The sequence below is a fragment of the Molothrus ater genome, chromosome 2 (assembly GCF_012460135.2).
Source record: "Molothrus ater isolate BHLD 08-10-18 breed brown headed cowbird chromosome 2, BPBGC_Mater_1.1, whole genome shotgun sequence".
Lineage (NCBI taxonomy): Eukaryota > Metazoa > Chordata > Aves > Passeriformes > Icteridae > Molothrus > Molothrus ater.
This window is the reverse complement of record NC_050479.2, coordinates 30470562-30492625: the sequence shown is the minus strand read 5'-3', so window position 1 is coordinate 30492625 and position 22064 is coordinate 30470562. Positions and strand designations below refer to the sequence as shown.

Genomic DNA, 22064 nt, shown 5'->3' with positions numbered 1-22064 from the left:
GCACTGTTACCTATGTTGTCGAACAACACTGTCAAACTTTGTTGATGTCCTTCCTAATCATGATTATATGTTGTGGGTGCTGACACAGGCAGGGCCTAATAGAGCCTGGAATAGTTTGTGCAGAAGATATCATTGGGAAAAGCCATGAGCTTGATGAACTGCCCTATTCTCTGTCAGCATCAAGGCCAATATGTTCCCATTTCTGTTCCAGATGCAGTGTTTCAACCAACAAACAAACAAATACCTTCAAACCCAAAGTATTCCTTGAAGCTACTCTCCAGCTTCTCCCAAAATAAGACTTGTCAGTGTTAGGATCTTCTCCAAAGGCACTGAGCATAGTGACAAGAAGATTAAAGTAGCAAAATCAAGAAGACAGACAAGACTTAGCAGACAAAGTAATGTGGAACGGGCTGTGGAGAACTTGGAAGCTGAGGGAAGAAGATAGAAAAATTAGAGTTAATGTAAAAAGTTAGGGAAAAGAGGAGAAGGAAACAGGAGCATCTAGCAAGATGTTAGATGGGAGGGGGCATGTGGAGGTGGTAGCAGTGAAAAGGCAGGTAAAAGGTGAGCTTTTTTGAAGGATGACAAGCAACACAATTTGGAAGAAGCACAAATTCAGTATTTAGCAAAAAGAAGATTAAAATCTCAAAGTGCTTCAGTGATTCCAAAAATGTTCAAATTAGGGTTTGGTTGGGTTTTGTTGATTTTTTGTTTTGTTTTGATTTTTGTTTGGTTTTGTTTGGTTGGTTTTTTGTAAGTAAATTAAAGACACATAGTTTAGTCAGAATAGACATCACTCCAGAAATGGGATAAATGTAAAAACAGTAAGTAAAAAGGAAGAAACCAGCTGCAGGAAGTGTTCTTTTAAAAATACAGATTACTGGAAATAAGAAGCTGGTGTTGACTGACCCCTGTTTGTGCACGGTAGGGAACTGTGGTCACAGTTCTTACAGTAAATGCAGTCCAACCAGTGGCAAGAGAAAGAATTGAAGTGTAAATAGGAAACACAGGCTGTTATTTGATCCAAACATAGGCTTCTATTCTATTCTATTCTATTCTATTCTATTCTATTCTATTCTATTCTATTCTATTCTATTCTATTCTATTCTATTCTATTCTATTCTTTATTGGATATGAATTTTAGTATGAGAGCTTGAATTTTGTTGAAAGGAGATGGTGTGGGAAAACAAGATGAGAAGGAAAATTGTCAGACTTGGCTTAAGAAAACGCATCAGAGGAAAGTGGAGAGAACAAGCTGTAACAAGAACTTGTAAGAGCTAGGCTGGCAAGGGAAGAAATAGCACTGAGGAAACTTCCAAAACACTATTAATGCACACCGAAGAGATGAGTGCTCAGTTCCTACATGCAAAAAAGATGAGTGAACTTTAAGAGTGACATTTAACTGCTACAGTGAAAGCAAAGAACACAATAAATGAGAAGATGAAGGAATGATAAAAGGTGCTTGACTAGACTTTTCTCCCCAGACAAAAGGCAAATTGGAGTCTCAATTCCCACAAATATTTGGAGAGAAATTAACTTGGTCCAGGAAAACTCAGGGAGAAAAAACCAAAACAGATGTTCAGATCAGACAGAAATTGTAATGATTGTTTGCACAATGTGGGTTACTCTGGCAAATGCTATACTGAAGAATATCCTTATACAGTTTCTGCTTTGAAATTTGTTTTATTTACGTTTCTTCATGGCCATTTTGTTAACAACTTTCAATATTTTTAGAAATCAAAGTACATTGCAAATTGCAATACACATCCAGAAATGAGACAGGTTGCATTTCAACCACTGAAGTGATAAAAATTTCATCAGAAACAGCATTCTTTAATTAAATAAGAACAGCAGTTCAAAATAGCTGTGCCTAAATCCTGTACCAGAATTTCTTTTGCCCAAATTAGCAAGAAGTGAGAACTCAACTTTTCAACTTCATTTTTCTTTTTTCAAGAATACAGAAATTACTAAATACATCTTTTAAATATTCCAATACCACAGGTAAAATTTTAACCATGTTGCACAGCCTTTCTTTTGGGGGGGGAGCTACAGAAATAATGAAAATACAGAACACATGGAAATTACACATCAGCTAGTTGAAATGCTTAATAAATACAGAAGAGCTTATCAAGACTTAAAAAAATACTTGTTTGATCCAATAATTAAAACTCAATAAATAAATGGGATTTTTGATATTGACTTGAACTGAAGCAAAATCATACTCTACAGTCTTAAGGTAGTTTTTATTGTGGTATTTGAGATAAAACTCTGAGTTAAAAGCTTCAATAAACATCACTTACTACATGATGACCAATATTACTTGAGACATTTGTCTGTTTGAAGAAAAGTTAAAACTAGCCTATAAATAATAATATAAAGCTCAAATAAGCAAACTACTGTCACTTCCCTTTTTTTTTTTTTGGTCTGGAAAATTCCACTCAAAATCTGCAGGTCGTATTTTTGATGAATTTCTATGAATTTCTACAGACTTTCAAGGACTCACATGGTAGTTATTCCTTGGGTTAAAGAAGCATGAAATGAGAACAGGTGATATAAGACAGTATTTCTTCATGAGGCCCCTTTTGTCACATTACAAGTCACAAGCATTTCATTTTTAAGGTTCTGTCAAGAGCCTCACAGCAGGTCCATACAGAAAATCATCTTGATGAATGCATCATTTTACAATACAGAAGCGACTCCAATTAATCTGTGTGTGCAGGGAGGCAGCCTATAACAAGTAGTGTGTGGTAAATTCAAAACCTTTCTTAGTACACACTGACTTCTTAAACTATTAAAGCTCTTCTAACCTTGACACAACCCCTTACTGCTTCAAGGCTTGTTAGTAAGGTAATGGATAGGACATAGGACCATGTCACTGTTGTCAGGGGATATGAATGTGAAACTGAGAGTATAGTAACAGTAGCATTTCTAAAATTCTTCCTCTCTTCTTCAGCTTGTTTAAACATTAAGATTGTACTCTGGATTTGCTTAATCTATGTGTATTTGGGAGTGGGGGGCAGAATGGGGGTTTCAGGTTTCTCTGGGAATAGTAGTGAACTGGGATAAGGAAATATGTAATTATACTTTTACAGGAATGTTACACCTGTGAAATTCTCTTACAAGGACTGGTATTCTTCCTGTTGAACGCAGTTTTAAAATCCCATTAATCCTAATGAACAAAGTCATCAAATCCATAGTGGACAAAGATCTCCATGGTAAAATTATAGGAATCAGGGAGGATTTCACTTGATGGTATTCTATAAATCTGTATAGATTATAGAATACCATCAGGTATTACAGTATTATTCAGTATTACACAATACAAGATTAAGGGGCAAACTCAAATGTGAAAATGCAGCTCATCTGCCAAGAAAAAAAAAAAAGGAAATAGATTCAGGCAGGACACTTCCTCCTTTTGTGTAATTACCTCTGCAAAAGATCTGCACGGCTAGCAAAGTCTCTGGCAATGAGACAAGAATAAAAAAAGCTTAATGAATGTCTAAACAAGGTTTCCCCCCTCTTTGCCTTGGCTTCTTACAGAATATCAGAATAGTAGTGATACCTGGGGGGCTTGGGACTCTCCCTAGGGCTAAGTTGGGCACTCTGGGGCCTCTTGCAGTTACACCAGCATGGTCCCCAGCTGTTCTGGGAATGACTGTTTCTCTCTCCATGCTCGAGCCAAAATAAGCTCAGCTACACTTAATTGGCTTCCAGCTGATCATTGCTCATGCAGCTGCCTCTGAGCTCTGCCCAGGGATTAACCTGTACAAGCCCAGGGCACTCACCCAGGCTCCTCCCCAGCCCAGATGTGGTGCAGGTTGATGACCAGAGCTCAGGTGCTTTCCCAAGGGTGCTGGAAGACCTTTCCCACAGGCATATAAAAACCATCTCAACGTGTCTCCTTCTTAATGTAACAGGGAGAGCAGCCATATAATTTTCAAACTGTGTGGTGACTTGGCTGGTTAGCCATGGGAATTTTCTTTCTGTGATACCCTTAAGAACTGCAGAATAAGTTTACCAGGAGGACATCTAGAGAAAGAGCTGACAGTGATTAAAATATTTTTGAACTCTTTTAGTATTACCACATAAGAAGCCTACACATAATGTGTTTGCACCAAAGTTTGCATTTTCCACACCAAGAAAAGCAGTTTTCATGACCTGAAATACCTACCAACTTTAGGCTTCTTTAAAAAATAAATGCATGAACGAGCCCTTTAAATCTTGATGAGGAAAAAGAGTTAAGGGACAGACTCCACCTCTCAGTGAGTTAGTGAGGGCTTACAAAAAATCAGTTGCACATGCCAGTTAAAAATAAAGCAGTGGCTGGAGCAGGGAGGCAAAAAAGAATTGGGACTACAGGCTATTAAAAATACTTTCCCTGTCTCAACAGGAACAGGCTAGCTGAGAACATTTACTTAAGTGCTTCTTAGGAGAATGTTTATACTTGTATTGAGATAATCCTTGTGGGACTGATTTGATTTTGGCCTTTAATGTGTTTAACCAGCTTTGTGTCAGAGACAAGTTATATGGAGCTGTGTTTTTTGAACTGATTGCATTTTTTCTGCTAAAGAGAGAAGTTTTACTCAATTTCCAAGTGAAACATCAAATTATCTAATTAGGGAAAAGCACACATAGAAAAGAGAAGTTAGCAAATGAGGACAGCTTTAGCAAATAATTTGTTTTTAAACTTAAATACCTAAATTTGCAGCTATTAAGTTTCTCTTATAGTACTTACAAATCATGAGAGACCAAGCAGCAGTAATACCTCCACAATGCATAGAGGGTTCTGAGTAGGCAATTTGCATTTTCTGCAATTCAGAACATTATATTTAGCACATAGTGTAATTTCCCTGTGGGTGCACAGCAATAGAAGTCAAAACAAACAGATACAAAGCGTTTTAAAAACAGCATTTCAGATGACGCATTGCCTGCTTGAAATGACAAGTCTGTACATTGCAGGGTAGGGCTAATATCCACCTCTCCTTTATAATTTGAAAGTCTGTGTTGATTTATTTTCACTCCACTCCATGTGAGACAGGGCTATTTTGAAGCCTTTTGGGAGAGGAAGAAAAATATCACTGTAAAGAAACCATCTACCATGAAATTTTAAAAGTGTTTGGAAAGGAAACTCAGGAGATTGTTATCTCAAAGCCCATTCAATCATCCTTTATTTGGAACCGCTTTTAAATACTCTTCTACTGCAATGGGAGAAACTTCTCCATACCAGCTTTGAAGCCAGATGTGTTCAATGTTCATTTTCATGAAGAACCACTCATAGCTACGAGGCCATTTTCTTACCACTGGGTGCCTGGAGGGACAAAGAAAAGCAAAAAAAATTAGATGTGCCAAAGCATATGCATAGTCTGCTTTTTTCTTCAGCTTGGTGTGCTCAGCCAGAGTGAAACCTGAGATATGAGAACACCACCATTCATCTTTTTGGCTCTTCCTTGCAGTAAGCTTTATGATCTTCCTCACCCCAGTCAGGGGAGAACTGCCACACAGGCAGCCAGCAATCGCCACCTTCCCCCACTGCAGAACACTATCTCTAAAGATAGATGTTGTTTGGCCTCTGAGTAAGTGAAAAATAGTTAGAGAAGACTCTTTGAATGCATGTCAGGGTTGTGCTTGTATCTGTTTAAAGGAAACAGCATCCTGAAAATACTACATCTTTGGTAGCAATTGTGGTACAGAGGAAGGGCTAATAAAACTGGCCAGAGCATTGTCTCTGCAAGCTGTCATCTCTGACAGCCTTCTCATCCTGTATTTTTCTTTCATTTCTCTGGTCTCCCTTACAGCTAGGTCAGACAGATTCTCGCTGACTGGGTGCAGATGTCTGCTCCCCAAACCCCAGCAAGTGTAGCTGTGGGAAGCTCAGCAGTGATGCACAGAGTGGATACCACAGTTCAAGTCAGTGTTCACAGGAACATGGGTGGGAAGTGCTGCTAGTCTGGGCAAGGTTGGCTCACTGCCCTCTGCTCCTGCAGAGGACCCTGCAGCAGAGGTGCTCGGTTTGGCTACCTCTTGGTTTCCCTCTCATTGGGAAAATGGTGTTTCCTACCATTTTCTGAGTTGTCCTTTTGAGCACCTATGATTCTGGGGTTGGTTAAGTGGCATCAGATGCTGCTGGCACTGGATGTGCCCCAACAGCCCTCACTTTGTCATTCTGACTCTTCCACCCTGACAGCAGAGCATCCTCTGCTGAGGCACTGGTAGACTCTGGATCACATGGAAATCTAATTCTTGTGAAGTTTGTAAAGAAGGCTTGTGTGTCAATATGGCTCCATCTGTTCATGGTCCCATTTTTGCTATTGGTGGCACACACTGACAGAGTCCCACCCTGACCCCGTCCTGTAGGTCAGAAGGAATATCATCTCTGGGCTGTTTTGGATCCAAGCTCATCCCAGTTTCCCAGCAGTATTTGATTGACCAGGCAAGGTGCACCTGGAGGACAATCCCTGGCAGCCTGTGTGGGAGGTGTGTGCTCCAGCTAAGGTTTAGGCTTTTCATGCCTGTAATTCTGGAAACCCACTGAAAGGCATGGGGGCACACCCTGTGTGTGTGCTACACATCTGGGTTGTGCTTGCATCTGTTCAAAGGAGACTGTTCAGTCAGTACTATGGCTTTGAAGCAGCTGGAACATTAGAAGATGTAATTAACTTGTAAGCTCCACCCTGAAAATGTTTGTAAACCCAAAGGCAGCAGACCTCTGCTCTCTCTGAGTCCACTACCTGCCATAAAGTGGGGTAGAATCATTAAAAATAACAAATACACCATGGAATTATGGAATCTCTCCTTGGAACTAGGTGACATATCTTCATAATCCCCAGATTATAAGCCATGTGCTTTACCAGAGTCCAACACTAACTAACTGCATTTCCATATTTCATTTCCTCAAGAGTTAAAAGGTCTGTCATCCCAAGCCACACAGAAGCCAGCATGATTCATGGCCCCAAAGCAAAGGTCAGGCTTGTTATTTCTCAGATTTTCTGTATCAAACGGCCACATTTGTGTATTTGTCTCAAACCCATGGGTTGCACTCTTCTACGTGCATGTTAGATACAGACCTGGAAAACATCGCTTGCTTGGCAAATTCTACTTCCTCTGGAGGCACCGTGACCATCTGTCCCGTGAGAGTCAGCCTGGCGCACCTTGGATCCTCTGGATCAATCACGTTTTTTCTGTGCACAGAGAAAATTGCTCATGAGTAATAGCTTGCTTGCTTTCTTAAGGGCTTTTGGAGAAGTGTGGACTCCTGCTCACATATAAAAAGCTTTGTCAAGCCTTGTGGGTCTTCTCTACTCCCAGCTATACTGTTTGGTGGAGGGGGGAAGTCTGGAAGGAACACTCGACTGACACATAGCTCTGCTGTAGATAGCAGATTAAGATTGATTAATCTTAATTTATGCTTACAAAAATTGGATTAGTATATATTGGATTGTAAAAAAATGTGAAAATGGCAGTATTCCCAAGCAGATGTACAGACCTATATTCAGGATTCTGAGAAGTAGTGAGATGGTTAATCTGTGTCTATGCCTACAGAAAAGAGTATGAATATGTGTATCTGTATGTAAAACATAAGGTCTTTTCATTGTGCTTATCCTAGAAAATCAATCCTTGTTCATTTTTTACCCCTTTTTCACGTGCTTTACACCAAATAGAAAAGTCCTCCAATTGCCTTCAGACCAAGCCAGGGAAGGTACTTGTTACATTTTGGCTCTTTGTATATAGTAATAATAAATCACTCCCATTAGTAACTGCAGTGCAATTGCTGACTCTGGCATATACAATACAAGGATATAAATCATAAGTAAATCTACCAATTGCAAAAAAAAAAAAAAAAAATAGTATATGAAATGACTGCAAAGGCTTGATCCTGGCAAATACTGAGCAGCCCAAAGTCCTGTTGCCAGCAGTTTGAGACTGCTTAGTGTCTCAGGGAACCATGTTCCCATGTCAGCCCAAGAAACTACATTAGGGAATGAAAGCTGCATTTCTTCTTCACTGTGTTTTAATCACAGTAAATTACATCTCATCCATGTACAATTTTACTTAAAGATCTTGGCTTGAGCCCTTTAGCCTTAAGTGTGTGCAATCTGCAATGGCTTCATTTTTGGTTATATTTCTTAATGCGTGTCTAGTGTATGCAGGAAACATATGGGCATCCTCCTGCAGCTAATTTAACACCTGCAGATTCTCCACAGATGGTTATGAGAGACTGTGTAGCTCACTAGATAAAATAGCTGCTTTTCTAAAGAGGGTCATGAACAGAGATATGTAAGGAAGTACAGGAGGCTGATTGATACTTGACTATGTCCGGTAAACACTTGCCACTGTCTGCAGCCTGACCCCCAAAGTGCCATTTGCAGTCACATCATCTCAGGGACACTATTTCAGTGACATGTTCAGTCTGGAGCAGCAGTTGTCTGAAGGGGATTTTACAACTTTTGGACAAATTCCACTTGTTTTCCTCTCCCATGCTTACAGATGGGAGGAAGGGTCAAGGCCAAAGATCAGGCTCAAACTTTCTGTCCACATCAACTTATAATGGTCTAATTTTCTCTAGTAAAATCTTTAAGTTATAAAAGTGGTGTTCTGAGTACTCAAAAATCTGCATTCCCTGCCCAGGCACATGGGTTTATTTCTATCAGTGTGTATGCAGAGTACAAATTTGTCTACATGATCACCTTGGTACACCACAGATCCTCAGCACTGACTCCTAGTGCCTGCTGAAGATGTCACTTCATGTCTGGTTTCCAGTGTCCTGAAAGTGCTCTGTCCCTAAGGAACACAGCTCCATGCCCCAGGGACACCCATAGCTCCTGGGATTCCCTAAGGATCACAGCTCCATGCCCCAGGGACACCTGTAGCTCCTAGGATTTCTTTCGTATGAGCTTTGGGTGTTGTGTGGCTGCCCAGCATCCGTGGCCCTGTGAGATGCTCACCCGCCAAAACACAAATAAATTAAGGCAAATACAGTGAATACAGCTGAAGAGAAAGGAGCCAATCCCATATGCAGAGGGTGTCAGCTGAGGGTCTGTGTGTCCAGCAGCCAGGGCAGTGCACATTCACAGTCTTGCCCTGGATGGTGAAGTGTTCAAGTCCATTTGAAGCAATCTCCTGATCTATTGTTATCTTTTATGCTTAATCCTATTTCCAAAGCCCTCTGCATATGTTTATGTATTCAGAAATTGAGTTCAGAAATTGCTTTATATACTGAATAATAATCCCAATATTTCCGGGTGGGACATGCCTGGGCTCGTCTGACCCTTGCTGCTGGGCCAAAGGTGGCAGCTGTGGTGTTTCATCTCAGAGATACCTTTGGCTGGCTGGATGCTGCAGCTGGGCACTCAGAACAAATCCAGGCATAGTAGAAACTCAGTTTACCTCTGGTGGAAAAGGTTCAGGCGACGGTGAAGAGAAAAAAGAGAGGATTCTATCATGGAGTTTTAATCCAGAGTTTATTCCAGGATGATAGACCTCTGAATGTCGTAACAGCTCCCAACAGAATCCCGACTGCATGGCCCCGTCTCCTTTTAAGCCCGGGGACAGGGGGAGGGGAAAGGAGAGGTTGGCACACCTGGGGGGTTGGGACAGGTGAAACAAGAAATGGGATCACACTGCAACAGCTTTAAAACAACTGTGCATTTGAATATATGATACAATTTCGTCCACAGCCAAACAGTATCATAAAACAACTGAAGAGCCAGGAAAAGCAGGAATATTTGCAGGTGTCTTTCTTGCACACAGCTCCTAGGTAATATGTGGTTAATTACTTTAAGAGAGGATTTTGAAAGATATTGTTATAAAAAGATGTCTGTGTTTCACAGAGCAGATTGAGGTGATAGATTTTGAATGTGATCAGGAGCAGTGAGAAGTTTTGGTCTGAGCTTCTCACATTACAATTATTTGGTGTTTTTGTGCAAGTCCATGTTTATTCTGAAAGCATAGTATTTGATTTTGAGTAGGCAATAGAGCTGATGTAGCTGTGGTTAAGCAGTGAACCCTGCCTGCCTTTGCTGAGAAAGTTTTGCCTAACAGGAGTAGTGTCTGATGTGACTCTTCCACAATTGACATGAAAACCTGCTCTCCATATATTTGACTGACAACAAAGCCCACACACTGTGCATCCATAGCTTGAATAGGTTTTTTTATGTTTTGATTTTTTTCCCCCCTGGCTTCTTCTGTTTACAGTTTTCTGTACGTTCTCATGAAGCAGGGTGCTACACTGATTGACACACATAATACTATCTTCCCAGTAAAAATTATTCAAACTGAATTTTGCATATTGGAATAATATCCTGGAGGGTCAGTTTGTTTTTTTCTCAATTATTTGTTGTGACTGTGTTAGGTGAAGTTTTGGAAGAGCTGAACAGGGCAATGATACATCTGAGTTCAGCACACTGTTATTACTTTCTTGGTTTTGCCTTCAGTTCTGCCTCTTATCATAGGTTTTTTGTTTCAGGAAATCTTGGAACCTTGTATTCTAATCTGACATTAGCATTAGTATTTTCTTTTTCAAAGAAATCCTTCATATTCTGAAGTAAATCTGCTTCTGCATTTCTTTTTTTTGGCATAGTATTCCCTAATGATGTTTGATTACTTTTATACTTCTTAAACCATCAAAACCCACTAAACTTACAGCTACCATTTCTAAATGTTGTGAATGGGTGCTCAGTTTTCAGTGTTGTTGCCAGTGCAACTAATACAAATGCAGGATTTGCTTCCTTGGAGCAAGGTGATATAGTCAGGGATTTGTGTCATATTTTTACTAACGATAATAAAGGGATATTTACTTAAACATTCCTTACTTGCATTTGTAGAGGTCAAACCATGCGTTCACTAGACATTTCTTGCCTCTGTATAAATACATATTCAGCTCTCAGTCCCTGAGTTCCTCTCATCTTTGCTGGCACCAGAACAAGTAGGTGCAGAGGAGCAGCTTTATGTAATGTTTGTGTGCTGCTGACTGGGTGTGAGGGGGAGGCAGAGTCAGGGGTAGAGATGGTGACACTCTTGTGCTGTTGAGGAAACCCAAGGTGGTTTCTCAGGTGGTTTGTCTTTATCAGAATCAAGACCTCTGTCTCCATAGAGAGGACTTCATGAATGCCGTGGTAAAATTTGAACTGAGGGGAAGGAAAGCAGGTAACTGTGAAACAAAACCAAGCAATAGGGAACACATTTTTTTCATACTTATTTCAAATACATAGGCTTTGTTGCATAAAATTAGGAAGGCCAGATTAAAATGGAAGTTTATTCAGTTTATGCATTTTATAAGAAAACAGTGCATTAAGAGATATCATCTGAATTATTCATCTGATCTGTGAAGACAGAAGAATTGATTGTTCCTGTTCCTCTGCTTACAGTGAGCAAAGTAGGTATGCAGAGTTTGACCCAGTCCAGGGAGTTTTCTTCCAACTGTGTGAGATGATATCACCTACAAACGTGCCAGCTTTACTGAGCTTAAGGAGAGGCCTGCATCCAAGTAAAAAGTATTTCCCAACAGAAATGCAATGCTGCAAAGCACACTGCTAATGACCGTGTCCCACTTATTTTACTATGTAACACTTCCGCAATTTCTGGGCCTGGTTCAAGAGTAGTTCAGAGTAAAGAGTGCCACCTACTCATTAAATTGTTTACTACACTAGCCATCTCTTGGAGTTTAATTAGAAGGTTTTTATGCAGCAACTATCCAAGTCTCGGTGTTATGAACCTATACTTCAAGCTGCTGTGGTTATATTGGCACATAAGATAATGATGGACTTGGTTAGGATTCCCTTTCACAGCTGAGATCTCTGCTTTGACTGATGGTGGTCTGTCTCCTGGTTTCTGACCAAAGTATCCCTGAGTATTATCTTCATTCTCAGCCTCTGCAATCATTAGTGAGGTGACACTGATCTGCCACAGATCAACAGGAAAAGCAAATTAAGAGTTTGGAAGGCACTTGGGAAGGAAAGCCATGTAGTCCCAAGAAGGAACTGGTAGGAGAAAGGCAGGAGGGTTCAGTACTGTTCCAGTCAAGGTGTGGAAGCAGCAATCTATGCAGAGGAATCCTTCTCTTTTCTTCTCTTTTTCTTCTTCCCCAGACTCCTTTTCCCACAAAGGAGCTGACATCCTTCTCCTCCTGAGGAAACAAGACCTTCCATCCTCCCTGGGAGGATACACATATGTCCCCTGAACACATTTCTCACTGCCATGTGAGAAATCACTGCTCTTATGCCTCTACTTCTTCCGAGTTGAAGAGAAAAGAAGTTGGGAAAGAGCTTTCTCCTATTGCAGAAAAGAAGAGACAGAGAGCCAAGAAGAAAGCCCCAGAGAACAAATTCCCTACATTTTTTTTCAACTTTAAAGCACACAGCTACTGAGTGGCATAAGGGCAATGACTGCTTCTACACATTCTAAGCTCTCCTATAATGGTAGCAGTCGTGAAAACCCATGTAATTAGGAGATGGGGATTGGCTGCTGACACAGCTCATCCCTGTCACCTCCCATGGATGCAAGGTAGGTGACTCTGTCACACCCTGCACAGAGCTCCTCTTCAAACTGGGCACAAGGTGAAAAGGCAGTTATTTTCTGCTATATAAAATGCATCATAGGATTTTTGTCCCCTAAAATTTACAAAAAGGAAGGGAGGGAATGCTCACTCCTTAGAGAATTACTGTAAAGTGCATATAATTTTGATTCAGAAATGTGATTAATTTTGAAAAGTAAGTTACTCTTCTCATTCATTTCATTTGTTCACCACTAACTACCAGAGTCTCTGAAGCAGAAAGAATGTATTGCTGCTGCTAATCTGCATGGCATGAACGTCAAACAAAATCTCTACTGAAAGCAATTTCATAATCTGAAAAGCTGTTGCTGGCCTTCAACCGGATATGGCTAGGCAGATCTGCCCTGCTCTGATTTTCACAAGAATGTCTTTATCAGCCCTGTTTGGGAGCCAGCAAAGTTAGTTAGAACATCTTTGCTTTTGGAAGAAGTCTTCTGTTCTGAATCTGAAGCCAAGTCAGGGAGCTAAAGTGTATTGGTGTAGTGGCTATTCTATTCATCTAAGTGAGCCTGTGCTCCTATTATGTGTTTTAATATGTTAATGTGTTTAATATGTTAATGTTAATAATAGTTAATGTGTTTTAAATAATTTCATTCTTTCTAGAAGATAATCCTTTGTAAAATGTTTTACTTACAATGTGTTATGTGAAGCCAGTCTGTTTGCCTCTCTCCACTGACAATAACATCTGCATTTCTTCAGCTGAACTCTGTTTCAGACAGGAAGCTTTTATATAGTTTAACCATAGACAATTCATGCAGAAAAAAAAGAATCACAGCATCAACTATTTCTGTAAACAGAATCAGAGAAACACTATTTCACTAGAAAAGGGATTTTAGGAAGTTGGTTATTTAAGAATACAGGGAAAATAGTAATTTAGAGCTGTATTGTGTGTATTGGGTCATGATGATAGTAGGTTTCATGTTTGACTTTCTAATTTGGTACGTGCATTTTTAAATTTTTTTAAATACAGATTTTTTTAAGTACAGATTTTTCAGGAACAACTACTGACATAATTATTTGCATATGACTAAAAAGGGCCAATATAAATACCAGAACTAGAAATATATCTATGCCACAGAATCAGGAGGTGGATCTCAAAAAATAATGGATGTTTGAATTCAGCCTTTGTCTTCTGCATGCGTAATTTCTCATTGTGTGAAGGTACAGTACCAGATTTCTTTGTTATATTAATCCTCGTATTAACAACAGTGACTCTACAAAGTAGTTATATGTTGAGTGGCCATATGACATCTCAAAGGTTGTGCCTTCCACACATGGCAGCCTTATTGTCCCTCAGGACTGCCCAGGGAATGAAGCTGGATGTTTGTGTGTGCTGCCAATCCATCACCCAGCAAGAACCCAGACCCACAAAATTCCTCTTCTCTTCCCATGGCTTGGTGGCTCAGCACTTCCCGCCAACATTTTCCATGCAGCATTTAGGAAACCTACAGAGTCAGCTTATGTCCACTGAAGACATCTGCCTGTTCATGCCAATCTGCTACCTCCAGCACCAGATGAGCATGGTGGGTAAAATGGCTCTGATGGAGATCATAAATCAGGAGGGGAATCCGAATTCATGAAAATCACTCATGGTCTGCAGTGTGGATTTGAAACATCATCCTCAACTAATAGCAGGAAAAAACCAAAGGTAGACTGACTCCAAAGCTCGCTGCTTTTCCCTTGTATGAGCAGCAGCTCATGGCAGCCATGTAACTGCTGCTTCTCTAAGAAAGCTGCAGTGTGTCCCTGTGAATGTGCTGAACCTGATGTCAAGGAGGTGACACACGTTTAAAATTAATTGCCTGTTTTCCAGGCTGCAGCTGTAATGAGGCAGACTGAGGAGCTTACTTGGAAAGAGGAATCCTCTGAGCAGCCTGTGTGTTGTGAAATGTGTTTAGAACAATAGCTGCTCTATGCTTTAATGTCGGGCTTGGTCTTGCTCCCTCTGAAAGCTGCAAGAATGGAACTCAATCTTTTCAGCTTGTCAGTGGCATAGACATACCAGTCTATTTATAGCCCTGAACCATTTAATTTTTCTTGCCTCTATTATCCATTTATCAGCTTTCAGATAAAATGCTGTGTAGTTACTAACAAATGCTGTCTCTATCCTGGCCATCAGAGCCTTCTCAGAGAGGGGCAGCCCATCTCCCTCTGGGAAATGGTAATCTCTAGGTCAGAGATGAGGAATCCAAACTGTAGCTGCAATACTAAAATGTCTTGCAATTAGTGACTAGTCAGATGCATTGCAGCTCTCTTTCTTTCAGTATTAAATGTTATTTTTCTTATTAGTTTAGAGTTTTCAAATTTTCTCTCTAGCTGATTAAATATTGAGGCCGGAGCACCATAAAGGCCAGTCTGTATTCCTCACATCCTTGAAAGGGAAAATAGTCACTGTCAGGGTTTGGAACTTGAGTCTGTTCTGAAACAAAACAAATGAAATTTGCTACTAAATAAATTTAATATCAAATTGGTGTACAGAAGTCACTTGAAACTCATTAGGTACACGAAGACATCGAAATGTCAGCTATGTTTTCTTTTTAAAGGCCAGAGATTTCTTTTGCATGCAATAGGTCAGAAGCATTTTTCAGGAGAGTGCCAAATACTCCCAGGAGCATTGGCTACAGGCACTGATCAGCTTTCACATTTATTTTGATTCTTGCAACTCAGAGTAGATTAATAATGGAATTCTAATGAAGTTCCACATGAAAACAAGCTGCAAAGGCATTGCTGGTATGCAAGGACATGAACTTTCTCACACAGAATATTACTAATTTAGCTATTTTACATAATTATTTTGAAACCAAAAAAATTAATGATGCACTTGAAGAGAACATCTGACAAGAATGACACTTTCCTTTGACAAGAAGACCTCACAGATACCATTTTAATACTAGCAGGACCTGAGGTCTCACAGAGGGAAAGGTCTTGCCTCTCATATAGCGCTAGTAAAGAAGACTTTTGCTGCACCAAACTTGAGCCATCACATGCAGCTCTGCACTGAGGATGCTGTGTGCTGTTTGCGTGGCACACCCTGTCTATCTCAGCTGGTCGAGTGCACACTGAAGCTGGGGACAGGCCACCCCAAGCCCTGGCAGTAGGGCCTGGACACCTCGCTGTTTTCTTCAGTGTCGCACTGCCCACAGAGGCCCTTGAGTGGGGTAACAGTTGGGTGCTGGGCTGGGCTGCCATTTCAGATGGTGCTGCTTTCAAATGCAAAAATCACTCATGGTTTCCTAGTTTAATACATACATTAATTTCTGACCCTGGTTATAGGGGAAGGGAAGAGAAGAAAGGTAAAGTCCATTGCCTATACCCTTCCTTGCTGAGAGACAGCCTCAAAGCTTGCTCACATTTTCATACCATCAAAAACAAAAACTGTACCTCATGTAAAGACACAGCTTTTCATTGTCTGTATTACTTGTCTTTGCACTAATGCAAGCCAACATCTATTCCAGATGAGAACTTCAGAAATAATGAAAAAGAAACTGAAGGTAAAATAAATAATGCATGGAACAGTGATCAAACTCTGAACCTGTGTACTCAATTCAGTAGTAAGCTCAATTTTTGGAGTATGGTTACCTGCTAAAGTGAGAATATTCTATTTTCCACCACCTTCTCTTTTCCTTTCACCTCTTCTTTGTTCTTCTCTGGCTCTTGAGGAGCTGATTCAAGTCACTAAGACAGTAGAAATCTCATCCAGAAAAAAAACCCAAGAGGTTTCCACTGGGTTACTGAGCAAAAATAGGCCCACCATATGGTCAGCTGGAGGGTGGGGATGGGATTCCAAGGCCAGGAACAGTACTGGCCACAGGATGAAAGGATCAGCAAAAAAACTTATTCTTACTGTCAGGATAATTTTCTTCACATTTATGTTTCAGCTCAGGCTGAGGCAAAGCCCAGAAGTGATGGGGGCAGGGTAGCACATGACTGGTGGTAGGGAGGGAGAGTAGGGATGTGGCAAATGGTAATTAGTTTGGACTAAGCTTTTTTGGAAATCCAGGTTTAGCTTCTTGGCCCAGAGAGCTCTTCTCAACAGAGAGCACAGTCTCAGGCTGCAGAGGGGACGGGAGAGTCAGGTGACAGAATCCAGGTTTCCCTGGCTGCAAAAGAAGCAGCAGCAAATATCTGGCATACTGATCAAAAGAGTAGGGATTTGGAAATTAATAGTGATGTAATAAAAAGACATCGAATAAATATCCTCAAAGGTTTGTGGTGTATAGGGATTTCATATTTCTGTAATATCATGCAGCATTTCTCTTTTGTTGTGAATTGGCACTTCCCAAACAGGTAAATAGGGCAGTGATGTTGCTAACCCTTAAGAGGCAAAGACTTTCAAGAGTGGCTGTTTAAAGTTAGGGATCAAAGGCCACACTTAAGTGCCTAAGTGGGTGTGTGGTTTTCAGAAATGCTCAACATTACCACATCATCAATGGAAGCTGCTCTGAGTCTTGGGCCTCTGAAAATAGGGCATTAGGTAGTAGGACATAGGACTTAAAATACACTTTTAAGCACTTGGTCTGGATAGTAAGTTAACAATTAGACTGAATGAAAAAGCTCAGAAAGCAGGAATAAGTGCCATTAAACCTGCAGAGAAAGAATGGATATGTTTATTTTCTAAATTATTAATCCAAAATATTTAATGAAAATATTTAAGCAATAAGCAGAATCATTCCAGTGTTAACTTCACGACTTCACTGACCTCCTCAAGCATTCAAGACTGAATTACCTTAACAAATGTTGGTGATAGAAGTTTCCTATTAGGTGTTTGACATTGTAAGAGAAAGCCATGATTTCTATTCCTTGTGAACAGGATGTCAGCCTGAAATTACTTGTACTGCTTCAGACTAAAAAACATTTCATTTTTCCACTGTATAACTTTCTAGAAAACAATATATTCTGAACACAAATACAGATAAGTGTAACAGGAATGTTTTATATTTGCCATTCCCTGCTTTTCCCAGGGTTCTCCTCAGCCAGCAGGCTTGAGAGGTGGGATGATACTCAAGGCAATCCTCAGCTGGGGAAATCTAGTCTTAAGATAAAACCTCTCCTTCCCCAAAGATGACCTTAAGGTGGAATAAAAACTGTTAATGCTATTTCTTTCTGAAGGAGTCTGTTCTTACCAGTTCTCTCTCTCTCTCCTTGGAATGTCAGCTAAGACCTGCTTTGGTAACAGAGTTCTGTCTGACACAATTTCGGTGTCATGTACCTCCTCACGTAAAGAGGCCTTTGTAAATAACACTTCACACAAGGCTGACCCAGCCAAGTTTGCCACATGATTGACTGTAAACAAACATATGGTAGAGATATGTCTTTTTCAAGGAGACAAAAATGGAAGGGGAAATTGAATCATCTTTGAGGTTTCATAGATGCATTTTACACATGTAAAGCTTTGGGGATCTGAAGTTATTCATTATATGCAAAGAATGGAATAGAGCTGTTGGAGCAAGTCCAGAGGAGGCCATGAAGATGATCATAGGGTTGGAGCACCTCTCCTACAAAGACAGGCTGAGCAGTTGGGGTTGTTCATCCTGGAGAAGGCTCCAGGGAGACCTTATAAGCAAACTTCCAGTACCTTAAGGGAGCCTGCAAGGAAGCTGGGGAGGGACTTCTCACAAGGGCATGTAGGGATAATGGATTTGAACTAAAAGAGAGTAGGTTTTGGTTAGATGCTAGGAAATAATTCTTTGCTGTGAGGGTGATGAGACCCTGGAGCAGGTTGTCCGGAGAAGCTTTGGATGCTCCATCCTGGGAAGTGCTCAAGGCCAGGCTGGATGCCTATAGTGGAAAGTGTCCCTGTCTATGGCAGGGGGTTGGACTTAGAATCTTAGATGGCCCTTAAGGTTTCTTCCAACACAAACCCTTCTGTGATTCTATGAGATGATTAAGAAGTCAATCACTGCTGTCTCTGGAGAGAAGCACTGGGGATTGGATGTAGATTGGTAAACCTCAGACATGGATTTCTCTATATGGGGGGGGTCATTTACTGACTGTTCGTGATATACAAGGTGTAAAAAAATTGCAAAGATATCACATTCCTTCATATTCTCTGAAGAGATGGAAATCAGACAGAGTGTCATGGGCCTGAGCATATAATTTGTGAGCTGAGAGCCTGAGATCCTCTTACAGAACCCAGAGAGCTGGAGCCCTGTCAAGGCATTTAGCAGGGCCTCCAGAGCAGAGTTCAGCAGAGTGAAGATGTGAATTGGATAGCCTCTAAAACTCTGTGGATTTTATTGGCTAGATAACTATAGACTATTATAGGATCTTGAACACCTAGATTTTATGTAGGCACGTCCAAGAAGAGATTAAATTTAGGTATGTCAATGTTCAAGCTGAAAGCCACTCCAGCTATTGATGCTACAATATACTTCCGTGACACCTCTGCTTTTCTCTACTATGCTTTACCAGGGGAATTTACTGGGAAAAAAAATCCAAAAAACCCCCAACCAATGCAGCTGATTGTGAGAGTCAAAAATAAATGCAGGGCATTGAAGATGGGAACCCAGCATTCTGCTCTGAGGTCTCTGTTCTCACTGAAGGTGGTAGGAGGCAGATAAAACTGTTACCTGCAGAAATTTCCATCTGCCTCTGGAAGGGTCAGAGAAGCCATGGGATTCTTGAGAAGGTCTGTCACAGTGTTATCCTTTGGTGTCACATAAAAGAAAGGGATTCCAGTGCTGTTATTGATGGGACCATCACTGAGAAGTAAACAGTTCCCATAGGGCATACCTTGGATCTGCAAAATCCAAATAAACAGCTGGTTACCTCTTTGCACATAGACAGTTCTCAAGGGGGGGATTCCCTCAAGGGCTCTAGCAGAGAGGACAGCCAGCCCCATTGCTCCCACTTTCTGCTATCATCACGAGAGCATTTCTTCTAAATTAGATCTATCATGCTTCTATGAAAACAGATCTCTCTTCTATTTCTTCTCTCTAGTCCTGTCCATGACACTATCAGGAACATTTTCTCTTACACTAAGCTTAAAGGAACTACCAAATTAAAAATGTTTAAGTGCATTAATTTCTTTTTTTGCTGCCATTGGTGCCAGAAAATGTTTATTCTAAACCACTGCTGGTATCTTTCCTTAAACCCAAAAGGATATAGAGCATAAATTAGCCTGCTTTTTACTCTAATAGTGCCTCCTCTTTTGGTTTTGACTTGCAATGTGATTGTATCGGTTTGCAAAAACAAGAAAGCATTTGAGTTAGAGTTGTGTTTGAAGTCAAACTGGACATCAGCTCAGCTTCCTGGGCAGAAACATCAAGTCCCTGATGGGGGGGTGTCTCAACTACCAAGCCAGCCAAAGTAACATCTCCTTTCATGGCAGAGAGGGGACACTAAGGAGCCAAGTTTTCAAAAATATTTTCTCCCATACACTGCCCTTATGTACACACAGTGGTTATAATGCATGCAAAAATGTCCTTGTCCAGTAGTGACACTCATTAATATGCTTCAGAATGACATATACTCCTCCTATGCTTTTCATCCCATTGTAAATAGCAATGACAGGTATTCAGTTAATTGCTCCTTTTTTTTCATGTGTTCAGATGTTTTTTCCTCATGGTCTATTAAATGTTAAACAGTAAAATTATCTGTCAATACATTAAATATTTTACAACAAAATCAAATTAAATATGAATAGTTAATCAGAAAACCCTGGATGATGTTGTTACCTGCTAGCATGCTTTCTGATTTTTAATGTTTATATGCCTTTAAAATTTTAATGCTTATAGTGCTTATAAATGGTCTTTGTTGGCTTCCCTTAGAAATAATGCTTTAATGATATTACATAACTTAGAAAATACAAATCCTTGTTTATTATTAAGAGTTACAATTTAAAAAAAAGGCTCTCAGTAATATTGCAGGATGTGTTCCCATTGCTTAAAACACTCAGTCTGTCATGCAAGGTTAATGTTACTCTGGATTCTCAAAAATAATTGTGATCACAGGCAGCATAGTTCAGCATCCAAAGCAGCAAACACCACCCTCAAAATTTCAAATTTTATTATGAATCAGATTTTTCTGTATTACTTCTGTGCTCTGTCTGGAAGCAGATAACTGCAGACTATATTGTGGCTATAATTCCACTGAGGGTTTCTGGTGAGAGCATAAACCAAGAGTTACGATCATATGGCTTAATAGGATTTCCAAAAACTGATGTAGAATTACAGGCCTCTTCTGTCTGCCTACAAATAAATTTAGTAGTATCTTTTTGTCAATCTGTTACTTTGTATTTCACAATAACATTAACTGCCACTAACTCCGCCAAGCTTCCTGAAGACTTACGTGCTTCTAAATTTTATTCAAAATCATGAGCTAATTAATCTGTGAATACTTTCAACAGAAAGTTAAGAATGTATTTTAATTATTTTTTTTTTCTCTTTTTTTCCCCTTTTGTCTGAGTGGTACTGGATGCTGGGTCTCTTCCAAACGTTTCACTTTAAAAAAGGAAGTATTTTAAAGCTGGAGAAAAGAATGACCCCAATAGCAGCCCAGCTATTTTGGTTATTGTTCCTGACAGAGAAATCCTCCTTTAAGCTGGTATAGCTGGACGGACGGGCAGATTTTGTGGTAGCCCAGCAGGCTCTCCTCCTTCTCCTCCTCATCCTCCTGAAACAGCCCCTTTCCAAACCCTGCGATGCGGCTCTGCTTTCTGGCCTTGAGATTTTACTATTTTAGGTGTCTCTCTGGTGAGGTTTTTAGCGTGCATCCTCCCTCCCTGAGCTCCGAGCACGATTTCTCCTCCGCAGTTTGCGCCGCTCCGTGGTCGGGCGGGTACCGCGTGCCGCGGCCGCTGCGGGCTCCGTACCTTTCCTCGGGCGGCCCGCGTCGCCACGAAGCCCCAGGTGTTGTGTCGGGCGAGGAAGCGGGCGGTCCCGGCCCGTCCCGGCGCCGCGCCGCCCTCCCGCCGGTAGGAGAACATCCTGGAGGGGGCGGCCCCCTGCCCCTGCCCCGGCCGCCGCGCCGCCGGCCCCGCGCCCAGCGCCGCATCCTCGCGGTACGCCGAGGCCGGGTAGCTCTGCTTCCACAGGCCGCCCGCCTCCTCCAGCAGCGCGGGCAGCGCCTCCTCCGTGGAGGAGCTGTGCAGCTCGTCCGCCGCCGCCCCCGCCTCGGGCAGCGGCCACGACACGGAGCTGACCACCACGTACCCCCCCGCGCCGCCGCACAGCAGCGCCGGCAGCAGCCAGCACGGCCACGGCCGCCGCGCCGACATCTTCTGCGGCAGCGCCCGCAGCGCCGCTCCCGCCGCGCCCTCCCGCGGCCGCCGCCGCCTCCCGCAGCGCCTCCTCCCCGCGCACGGCAGCTCCCGATGGCCCCGCAGCGCCTCCTCCCCGCGCACGGCAGCTCCCGATGGCCCCGCAGCGCCTCCTCCCCGCGCACGGCAGCTCCCGATGGCCCCGCAGCGCCTCCTCCCCGCGCACGGCAGCTCCCGATGGCCCCGCAGTCGCGTCACGCCTCGGTGTCCTGCCCCCAGCCCGGGCCGTGCCGCTCTGGGGCCCTGGCGGGTCCCAGC

At 41.7% G+C, this 22064-nt stretch overlaps 1 protein-coding gene and 1 long non-coding RNA gene across 2 annotated transcripts; both read right to left on the bottom strand.

Moving 5' to 3' along the window:
• Window positions 1-1663: 1663 nt before the first annotated feature.
• Window positions 1664-21815, bottom strand: CREG2 (cellular repressor of E1A stimulated genes 2). Its single transcript, XM_036378773.2, has 4 exons — window positions 21360-21815; window positions 19117-19286; window positions 7065-7178; window positions 1664-5308 (listed from the first exon to the last, which is right to left on the bottom strand). The coding sequence occupies exons 1-4, from the start codon at window positions 21762-21764 to the stop codon at window positions 5161-5163; spliced, it is 837 nt and encodes a 278-aa protein (XP_036234666.1). The 5' UTR covers window positions 21765-21815; the 3' UTR covers window positions 1664-5160.
• LOC118684085 (uncharacterized) lies at window positions 13182-19105 on the bottom strand. Its single transcript, XR_004979768.2, has 2 exons — window positions 16127-19105; window positions 13182-13253 (listed from the first exon to the last, which is right to left on the bottom strand). It is a non-coding gene; the product is annotated as an uncharacterized LOC118684085 (long non-coding RNA).
• Window positions 21816-22064: the final 249 nt, after the last annotated feature.

Coding starts and splice junctions, on each gene's coding strand:
- CREG2 (XM_036378773.2), bottom strand. CDS start 21,764: ATGTCGGCGCGGCGGCCGTGGCCGTGCTGGCTGCTGCCGGCGCTGCTG. Junction 19,287..21,359: donor CGCGGGCCGCCCGAGGAAAG/GTACGGAGCCCG, acceptor TGGATTTTGCAG/ATCCAAGGTATGCCCTATGG. Junction 5,309..7,064: donor AAGCAAGCGATGTTTTCCAG/GTCTGTATCTAA, acceptor TTGTCCCTCCAG/GCACCCAGTGGTAAGAAAAT.